The following is a 10489-nucleotide window of genomic DNA, read 5'->3' on the forward strand; positions in this document are numbered from 1 at the left end:
GCCTTTGGCAACCCGTGCAAGCGCGTACGTACTGGCGCACGAAGTGATACATGCCGTGCCAGTAGAAACGCTGCCTCAGCCGAGTGTACGTTTTCAGAACGCCGGCGTGACCATTATGAGGAGCGTCATGGAAATAAGCGCATATGTCAGTACGCATGTGTCGTAGTATCACAAGCAGCCATTGTCGACCATCAGGCAAAAAATTTCTGCGGTAAAGGACGTTGTCGTGGACAGCAAAGTGAGCGGCTTGGCGACGAAGTGTTCGAGAAGAGGGTGTGATGGAGGGATCGTGGAGGAAATTCAGCATAGTTGAAAGCAGGGGATCCTTACGCTGCTCGGCCGGCATATCAGCGACGTTGATCGTCGACATGGATGCGAAGGGCGTTGACACTGAAGCCACATCGGAAGGTAGCGGTGATCGGGAAAGCGCATCGGCGTCGGAGTGCTTTCGGCCCGATCGGTAGACAACGCGGATGTTATATTCTTGTAAGCGAAGTGCCCAGCGGCCGAGGCGACCTGACGGATCTTTCAACGAGGACAGCCAGCAAAGGGCGTGGTGGTCGGTAACAATGTCAAAAGGGCGACCATATAGGTACGGACGAAATTTGACGAGAGCCCAAATAATGGCCAAGCACTCTTTCTCTGTGACAGAGTAGTTGGCTTCTGCCTTCTTTAAAGTGCGACTCGCATATGCGACGACGTACTCGTCGTAGCCGTCTTTCCGTTGCGCTAGGACTGCACCAAGTCCGATGCCACTGGCGTCCGTGTGTAGCTCTGTGGGCGCTGTCGGATCGTAGTGTCGAAGAATCGGCGGCGAAGTAAGTAGATGACGTAGTTGCTTGAAGGCGTCGTCACACGAAGTTGACCACGCGGAGATGCCGCTGCTAGCCGTAAGCAAATCGGTCAGTGGTGCGATAATAGTGGCAAAATTGCGCACAAAACGCCGAAAGTAAGAGCAGAGCCCTATAAAGCTGCGGAGTGCCTTAAGAGTGGTGGGCATCGGAAACTCTGAGACCGCGCGAAGCTTGGCTGGGTCAGGAAGTACACCATCCTTCAAAACAACGTGTCCCAATATTGTTAACTTGCGGGCAGCGAAACGGCACTTTTTGATGTTGAATTGGAGGCCGGCAGAGGTGATACACGTCAGGATCTCACGCAAGCGAACGAGGTGCGTCGGGAAATCGGGCGAAAACACGACAATATCATCAAGATAGCATAGACATGTTTTCCACTTGTAGTTACGAAGGATAGTGTCCATCATACGCTCGAAAGTAGCGGGCGCGTTGCAGAGCCCGAATGGCATTACAGTAAATTCATACAAGCCGTCGGGCGTGACGAAAGCGGTCTTCTCACAGTCGTCTTCAGCCATCGGCACTTGCCAATAGCCGGAGCGAAGATCCAAAGATGAGAAGTACTCCGCGCCTTGTAGGGAGTCGAGGGCGTCATCTATCCGAGGCAGCGGATACACATCTTTACGAGTTATCTTATTGAGCCGACGGTAATCCACACAGAAGCGTATTGAGCCGTCCTTCTTGCGTACTAATACTACAGGAGACGCCCAAGGACTCTGGGAAGGCCGAATGACGCCACGATGCAGCATATCGTCGACTTGCTCGGTAATGATTTGTCGCTCGGCTGCCGACACGCGGTATGGCCGCTGGCGTAATGGTGGATGGGAACCAGTGTGGATGCTGTGAGTGACGGTCGCCGTACGTCCCAGGGATGGTTGGTCGCAATCAAACGACGAGCGAAAATTCTGAAGAAGCGCGAGGACTTGCTGGCGGTACGCAGGTGGGAGATCGGCGTCCAAGGCAGATTCGAGAACGTCTGACGACGACGACAATGATGATGATGATGCGCACAGCAATGGAGAAGTGAGGGCGTCGAGCTCATAACAGGCCATGTCGTCGGAAGTATCGAGAATGTGAAGCGGGTCAAGGGGCTGAACACGACCAAGGGATTCTCCACGCAGTAAGGTCACAGGGGATTGAAGCGGGTTACACACAAGCATAGTGGATAATCCAGATACAGTGTTGAGGACGGCAAATGGTAGAGGGAGAGCCTTGCGACGTAGAAAAATAGGCGATGGTGTAAAAAGCACCGTAGCGTCTGGCGCGGCGGAACAAGATACGGGCACAAGAACCGACATTTCGGGTGGTATGTTCGTATCGGAGACAACTGTGAGCTTGGCGGCTTTACTTTCAGAAGGGTCAGGCAGCGAGGCTTCGGAAAGCGGGAAAAGCGCCACTTCGGCCCGAGCACAGTCGATGATGGCACGATGGTGAGACAAGAAGTCCCAGCCAAGAATGATGTCATGTGAACATGAAGGAAGCACGAAAAATTCAACAACATAAACTACGTCGGCAATGAGCACTCTTGCGGTACATTGAGCGAGCGGTGCTATATGCTGCGCACTCGCGGTACGCAGTAGCAAACCAGACAACGGCGTGGTGACCTTGCGGAGCTTACGACAAAGCTTTTCGTCCATAACAGAAACCGCAGCCCCAGTATCAATAAGCGCAATTGTGGCGGTTCCTTCAACCAAAACGTCCAGTAAATTGTGTGGCGACTGTGCAGGCCTTGTAGAAGTCGCGAAGCTGGCAGTTCGTGCCTGCAGAACTGCAGCAACTAGTTTCCCTCGCTAGGTGACCGGCGACGACGTAAGGGGGAAAGCGAGCGACGACGTGGTGACGGAGAACGATGGTTGCCGAAAGGGCGTCGAGAAGACGGCGGATACTCTGGGTCGGGATGCATGGAATGGCCGGTAGCATCGTGGGAATATCCATACCCAGGCGTTGAGACAGCAGGGTTAGAAGGTGGCATGCGACGATGGCAGAAGCGCGCGACATGGCCGGCGAAACCGCAAGCGAAACATATGGGTCGGTTGTCGCGTGTGCGCCAAGGGTTCTGAATTGGGCTTCGAGGCGGAATAGGAGGCGACACGGGAGTTGGCACTGCTTGAGGTCGCACTGTCGCAGGAAATGCGAATGTCGGCGGCGCAGGTCGCGCTGCGACTGCAGCATAGGTCAGAGGTGCCGCCACGGGAGGACATGGTTGAGCCAAAGGTAGCGAGTCGGCAAGTTCCTCGCGAATGGCTCTCCTAATGGGAGCAGCCAGAGATGTGTCAGGCTGTAGGGGTCGATCGCTGAGAGGCAGCATAGACAGTTGGCGCGCCACCTCCTCACGAATAAAATCCTTAATCTGAACGGAGAGTGAGGATTCAGGCGAGGAGTTGGAGGGAAGCGTGAGGCCCGAGAGAGAGTGGCCGGGTGCAACAGCGCTGCGTGCAAGGACCCTCTGGCGACGCAGCTCATCGAAGTGACGACAGCTGCGACAGATGAAGGGTTTCGCGCGAGAAGCATTTGAAATGCATCGTCCTCGATGCCCTTGAGGATGTGCTTCACCTTGTCCTCTTCACTCATGGTAGAATCGACGCGGGCGCAAATATCGACGACATCCTCTATGTAGCTGGTGTACGTCTCGCCGGGCTGTTGAGCGCGCTGGCGTAGACGCTGTTCAGCACGGAGCTTTCGTAAGGCTGGGCGGCCGAAGACTTCCGTGAATGCTGCCTTGAAAGCGGACCAGGTTTGGAGGTCCCGCTCATAATTGCGGAACCAGAGGTTCGCAACGTCAGCAAGATAGAAGATGACGGAACGTAACTTCGTCGGGTCATCCCACTTGTTGTTCTCACTGACGCGCTCATAGGTAGAGAGCCAATCTTCCACGTCAGTCTCACCGGCTCCGCTGAAGACGGGGGGGTCCCGCTGCCGCTGGACGGCACCGCAAATGATGGGCGCGGCGGAAGCTGCTGGCGGATTGTCGGTAGGCTCGAGCATGGTAGCGGCTGAAGCAGTCGGCAACGTTCGGCTGCGAAGTTCCAGGGTGAGGTCGGGGATTGCAGCACCTTCCACCAAATGTGATATGACGATTTATTAGACGTCTCACGCAATCGAGGCAGTCCACGAACGCTGATGGTGCGCACAGCGACAGACGCAAGAGCACTTCTTCCTCTTCTTCACTACAATTTCAATATTTTGTGCAAGTAATGTCCGCCTCTTCGAGTAGGCCAGCTCATTAACTAAAATTGGGCTATCTGCCACAGGCAACCTTAAATAAATTTTGAAAGTGTTCGCTGAAACACCCTGTATACTTCACGTATTATGTTACATATGTCTCACTAGAAGTTGTCCCTAGCCTAATGCCTAGTAGGCTTACATGGAAACTCATCCAATGTCATGTATACTCTGAGAACATACAAAGTGACTCAATAACAGCCCTTTCTTAAGTTTAAATGTCATAGAAAAAAAACAGACCTGGTACTTTTCTGAGACAGGGTATATCTACTACGTGCCCAAGCACTCGCGCATGCTCGATGGCGTAATGGGACCGCAGTTTGGGCATCGCCCGATGGGTGGCACTTCCTACAAAGCGAATCTTGAAACTGGGGCCGAACTTCCAATGCCTTGTGTGAAGAACTGTTGGTTATTGACCGGCCATTCCTGCTAATATTTTCTTTGCCGTCACTATTGGCTGGCACCTCTTCTTGTAAACCACGCTAGCGTATGAACTGTTACGTGAACACGTGCACTGCTCCTGTTGCACTGCTGCGCTGTCACAAAGAGTTCATGCCGCCATGCAGGGTACTTGGCCTATACAAACTCAAAGTAATAGTTTAAAAACTTGCTATATAACCGCAGCCATCGCTGCTAAAATTAACGCTGCGATGTGCGGGGGTCGGACAGCAGTAGTGTGACAATCGAAGATAACCACTAAACAACAAAACAAAGAATTAAAAGCGCCTATACATCATCAAACGGCGGTGTGTATACCGGGGCCTTCTGGAGTCACCCAGAGATATATAGATAGAGATGGTAGGAAGAAAGCAATAGGAGAAAATACACAGATTGAACTCTTTTGCACGAGAAAGTCACCGCCACTCAAGCTGCGTTGAAAAGCTGAAATTTTTTTCTTCAAATTATTTTTACTAATAATAACATCAGCAGCCTTACTGCAGTGCCAGTATTCAGGAAATGATAAGGCAGTGCGAATGATGCACAAATAACTGCATGTGCATTACGCAATGTTCGTGCGAATAATGATAAAGATATAAAGGCGTGCAGACCGAAAACACAACCTCACCGAGGACCGGTTCTTGAGACAGTTCGCCGTCCGATAGAAGACAAAAAATTCTATCGAGCCGATGGCACCTCTGCATAAGGCTTTGTCTCATCGCCACCGTGTCTCATTCCGTAATCAGGAAAATGGCTCAGCACCTTCCTCTTGGTTTAAGCCGACGGCAGTGTAGCCGATACCGGCTGTTCCTTTCGTTTCTTTGTGTTTCACTTTCCCGTCCCAGTGGAACAGGGGGATTCCTTCCGACGGCGACGAATGATTTTTGGTGCTGCCTGCTCCGGCCTGTTCCTTTCTTCAGCAAACCGCCGCCATTATGGCCGTCGCGTACCCCGCTCTGCTTTTCTTGCTACTTGTGGTCCCCGCAGTGAGTTCCCAAATTGCACCGGTATCACTAACAGGCGCCGGTAGCAAGAACTTGATGGACGACGTGGAGCGGCTGTTGAACTCGCTGGTGCGAAGCGCGATGCCGTCGATCTCCGATCTCATGGGAAATAGCAACGTGAGCACCGCCTGCACCGCGAGCATCTTCAAAGGATTCCTGGCACTTAGGAACCATGAGCCCTGGGTCCTCAGAAGTGAGTGGTGCACGCCGGGAGACGCTGCAGCGGGCAAAGGCGAGGTGTAGTAGGACTTTCACGAGGCCAACACTAACGCCTCTAAAGAACCCGAACATTTCATTTATTTTACTGTCGCTTTAGCGCTAAATGAAAGCAACGAGAGATGTGTTATTTTTTTTTTACATGTGATGTAATTTCACCTTTAGTGTCCGGATGTTGCTTACTACTACAGTAGATAGTGCGTCGAAGTCGACATCCTTGTCACGAAACGCAGTCAAGGTCACGTATCTGCAGAGCGATATCTTGACCATCGGTATGATTTGCCGCCATCAAATTGACATTCTTTTAGTCACAAGCAGAACTCCTCGTTCAGGCGTTCATTAGTGCTAGTACTGTAGTAGTAGCTGCTATGAGAAGTGGCTCCCCTGTGCACTCGATCAGTGTTATCTCCAAAATGAATTCTAGTATGTCGAGGTTATATCCTGGGGAAGAATTTTCTTTCTATAAATCATCACCCCTTTGGATGCCTTGATTGATAGCTAGCAAAATCGATTAAAGAGTAGGTGTATTGTTTACTGTACAAGTGGCCGACTCATCGTATAAATTTTTTTCCAGCTCCGTCCAGTCATATCGTCCGAACGAGGTTATTTGGAGCTCGCGGTCTTCCCTGCAACTTGGCACCCTACCACTTTTCCGCTATAAAAAATAAAAATGAAAAAAAAACAAAACATATATATATATATATATATATATATCCGCGAAAATTGACTAATATTAGCAGTAGACCGTTCTCCAATTTGGTTCTTGATAAACCATGTTAACTGAACAGGGAGAAGGACTGCTTTGTTTTTGGCAGCAGACCAAACAATGTAAAGGGTGCACGGGTGCCTATAGCTCTTTTAATTGCTTTTAGAACCTTAGTGTGTTTTGCGCTTTTAGTTAGTAACAACAAAACGAAGAAACCAACAATGAAGCCAGTGAAATTGCATAAGAGAAGTTACTTGTTATGGTTAATTTATATGTAGAAATAACCAGATAAAGGGAAATGAAAGTGGACGAAAAGAGAGCTTGCCTCTGGCGGGAGCCGAATCCAACTCTTCCGCATTACGCGTTGAGGGCTTTACCAAATTAAGCTGCCGCGGCTGCCATCCTCCCGTCCAGCCAGAGCCACTCATGGCCAAGGCATCCGTTGCCTTGGCCTGAGCGGCACAGGCTTAAGCTTCCAGGGCACACACAAATACCCCCCCCCCCCCCCCCTTTTCTTTTTGTAACACGCGTAATGCGGAAAATTTAGGTTCGGCTCCCACCTATACGGCAAGTTACCCTTTCGTGCTGTATCATTTCCGTTTACCTTATGATTTCCATATTTAATTTAAACGTAACAATAAACTTCACATATGCTTTCTCTGGCGTCATTCTATGTTTCTTCGAGTGTATAATACCCCTGTTACACGGGCACTATAACGGCCGTTAAGGAAAACGGCAGTTTCTCTTAACGGCCGTCAGGCGGAGTTACACAGCAACGCGAGCTAAAACCCCTACATTTATAAAAGTAGCGCCATCCACTTGCCTCCTCCTCCGTTCCACTATCGCGCTCGGCGCGACCAGCGCGATCGAGGCGCGATATCGACAGTGGCGCCGCCTGCGTCGGGCCTGCCGTGGCAGACGACAGCTAACGCGCTACCACAGGAAATCCGAGGAAAACTTCGATCGCGCCCTGCGGAGACGTTTTTGAGGCGCGATTTTGCTTCATCAGTCAGTAACTGGTCTTAATAATGCCGTTTTGGAAGTAGCAACGCGACGATGCGAGACGGCGCAAATATCAAGTGTGCAGCAAGCGTTTGCGCACGCCGGATGGTAAACAAAAAAAGCCTTTTGCCCTCGCCTTGTCGGTTGCGGCAACTTAAGGCGCAGCAGCATGCCATCACAACGAAGTTCTTGTCCCTAACACGTTTGATCCGTTTGTGCGTACAGCACTTTCGTCGCACAGGCCCGAGAATGGCAGTCGGAGCGCGCTGGAAAGAAAAAAATATACAAAAGCGCGACGCGAACTTCCACGTGACACGGATTGGCCAATGGGGGAGCGGAGGAGGCTGGGGCGACAGGAGGCGGCTAAGAGAGGGCGAGGAGGAAGCGCCGGGGTGAGCGCGGTGGCGGCAAGATCTAAGAATGGCGCTACTTTTATAAATATAGAGATTTTTCTCCGGCGATGGACCCCTGGCAGCCTAGCCCCGGGCACCAACAGCCATATCCGTTGGACATATAAAGTTTATTCCTATCCTATAAATATAGGGGCTTTAACGCGAGCGCCGTTGCCATGTAATGGCGACTGACGCCAACGGAGCTCGCCTGTCTCCGTTCCGCCGCTGTTTCCGTCCGTTCCGTCATCCAATAGGCAAGATGCCAGCCACCAGCAGCAACGGGTCCCCGCTGCAGGCGAGCAACTCTTGCAAATACATTAAAAAACACACTGTACAGCGTGTAGCGAAGAAAGTAATCAGAGAAACATTTTTTTTCGAATTGGCGAGGTAAAAATTTTAAGAGTCACGTGATAAATCGTCCAAACGGAAGTGAACCGACTGAACATGGAAAGTTCTGTGTGAGCGCAGCCACCACCAGACGTTCCCACGGCCGTTACGGCGTTCAACTGCCGTTTGCGTTAACGGCCGTTGCAAGTGCCCGTGTAACACGGGTATATGAATAACAAAAAATCGAGCCCCTCGGATGCACGTATCCTTGTGCCCTACTTCTCCCTGCCTTTCTATGCACCCTTTCTCTCTCTCCCTCTTGCTCATTGCACTTTTATGGTCATTGTGCTTCTGGGGTCTCAGTGTCTGGTGACGATAACAAATTATTAGCGCGCTCACCTTTTGAAACGCGAAGAGGAAACGTGGAAAAGCTCGTCACGTCGAAACCACTTTACCGCCCGCGCGCAAACGTAGGCATCATGATAGCTTTCTGCTATGGTCCCTAGATGGCGCCGCGATGCTGTATTCATGCTGTATTCATGGCGGGTTTGGAAGTTAACCAAAGATCAGTAGGCCGGTTGGCTTTGGGAGCACACGGTAATACGACAAATGAGGCAGTGCATGGAGACATGGGTCGGGCGTCTTTTGAAGTCAGAGAAGCACAAAGCAAAATTAGTTTTGAAGAAAGGCTCAGGAACATGGATGAAAATAAATGGGCGGCTAAAGTGCACAAGTATCTCTACATGAAAAGCGTGGACACAGAATGGAGGAAGAGGTCAAGGAAGTTGGCAACCAAGTACAGGATAATCGAAACTGTAAATAGACAACCAGGGGTCATCAGAAAGAAAGTGAGAGAAATAGAGACCGTGAATTGGATGCAAAGAATGGAAACGAAAAGGACAATGGAGATTTACAAGAATGAGAACAAAGAAATTAGAAGGGAAAATCTGTACGGTAACACAAAGGGCAGTGCCTTGCTATTTGAGGCTCGAGCCGGTTGCCTAAGGACCAAAACACACCGGAGCAAATATTCGGAACTAGATGAGGCATGTGTATGCTGCAGTAAAAATCCAGAGACCACTCAGCACATCCTAATGGAATGCGACGGGATCCACCCAGCGAGAACCGTAGGTAACGTGCAACTCCCAGAAGCGCTTGGGTTTAAAGTGGAAGAAAACATAAACAGATCAGCCGTAGAGATCAGCAAGAGGCGATTAGAGTACTGGTGGAAAAAAAGCAGGGAAAAGATGGATACGACCTGATCTCTTAAAATCATAGGCAGCGGTACAAGCTAAATTTTTGAAAAAGAAAGATAATGAGAGGTATACAAAAACGCTAGATAAAGAACATGTGCAGTATACCTGATTAAATCAAGCAGGCTAGGTGACTATTTGTCGCCAACCCGTTTCAAAGGGGATGCCAATAAATCATCATCATCATCATCATCATGCTGGGTGGCACACATGGAGGAAATTTAAACAACCTAGAGGGGGAGCAGGCAGCTGCAGGCTTAGCTTAGAGAGTGATCAAGAGAATGAAATGACGCTTCATTGTGCAACCCCTGAGGGAGCTTGGCGAAGCGTCGAGGCTGATCCTAACATACAAGGGGAAATGAGTGTAGGGAAAGAGAGCCTCAGTCTTCGATGGTTAGTTACGTAGTTATTTTATGAGGCAACACTCAGAGCGCAGAAGTTCGAGTTCCAAGGGGCGAGAGAAGGTTCGTTTATTCGGGGAAATGCACAATGGCTTCAGACAAGATCAATGACTGGAATTTAAATTGTTCTCTGTAACGCAGTGTATTGGCATTGTTGAATACGAGAAGCGATATGTGTGGGTGGCATTCCTGGATATTCGAGGCACATACTATAACATGAACCATTCCAAAATTATTGGGAACCATTTCTTGGAGGAAGATATGAGTAGCAGGGAGATATGAGGAGAAGAAATATATACATGTGGGGGCCTCGTACTCCGCAGCTTAACTACTGAGTTCTGCTGCTGAGCCCTAGGTCCGCGGATTAGTTTCCCAGCAGTGGCTGCTGCATTTCGATAGGGGCGGAATGCTAAAACGGCCGCGTACCGAGCTTTGGGTGCGTGTTCCGGAGCCTAGGTGGCGAACAATAATCCGGAGTCCCACACTACTTGGCATCTCGCACAGTCCCAGTGTTTCTTTGGGACAGTAAACCAGATTAGTCAATCATTGCGTCAGTATTGAAAAGCCAACAGGACTAATTGCTAGTGGTATCTATACTGCTATGAGGCGACGACGCAATGCGTAGATGCTCGGGGCTAAATGACGAAATCAGACTCCGACGGGCTTGAAACAATTTC

The 10489-nt window shown here is 50.2% G+C and overlaps 1 protein-coding gene across 1 annotated transcript in view; it reads right to left on the minus strand.

Moving 5' to 3' along the window:
• The window catches only part of LOC125942080 (uncharacterized), a 5029-nt gene extending 1858 nt beyond the window's left edge, over positions 1 to 3171 (minus strand). Inside the window, exon 1 of the mRNA XM_049660006.1 lies at positions 1239 to 3171. Coding sequence (XP_049515963.1) covers positions 1239 to 2488 — 1250 coding nt within the window. The 5' untranslated portion in view covers positions 2489 to 3171. The remainder of the gene's footprint in view (positions 1 to 1238) is intronic.
• Positions 3172 to 10489: the final 7318 nt, after the last annotated feature.

Source organism: Dermacentor silvarum, chromosome 1 (assembly GCF_013339745.2).
Source record: "Dermacentor silvarum isolate Dsil-2018 chromosome 1, BIME_Dsil_1.4, whole genome shotgun sequence".
Classification (NCBI taxonomy): domain Eukaryota; kingdom Metazoa; phylum Arthropoda; class Arachnida; order Ixodida; family Ixodidae; genus Dermacentor; species Dermacentor silvarum.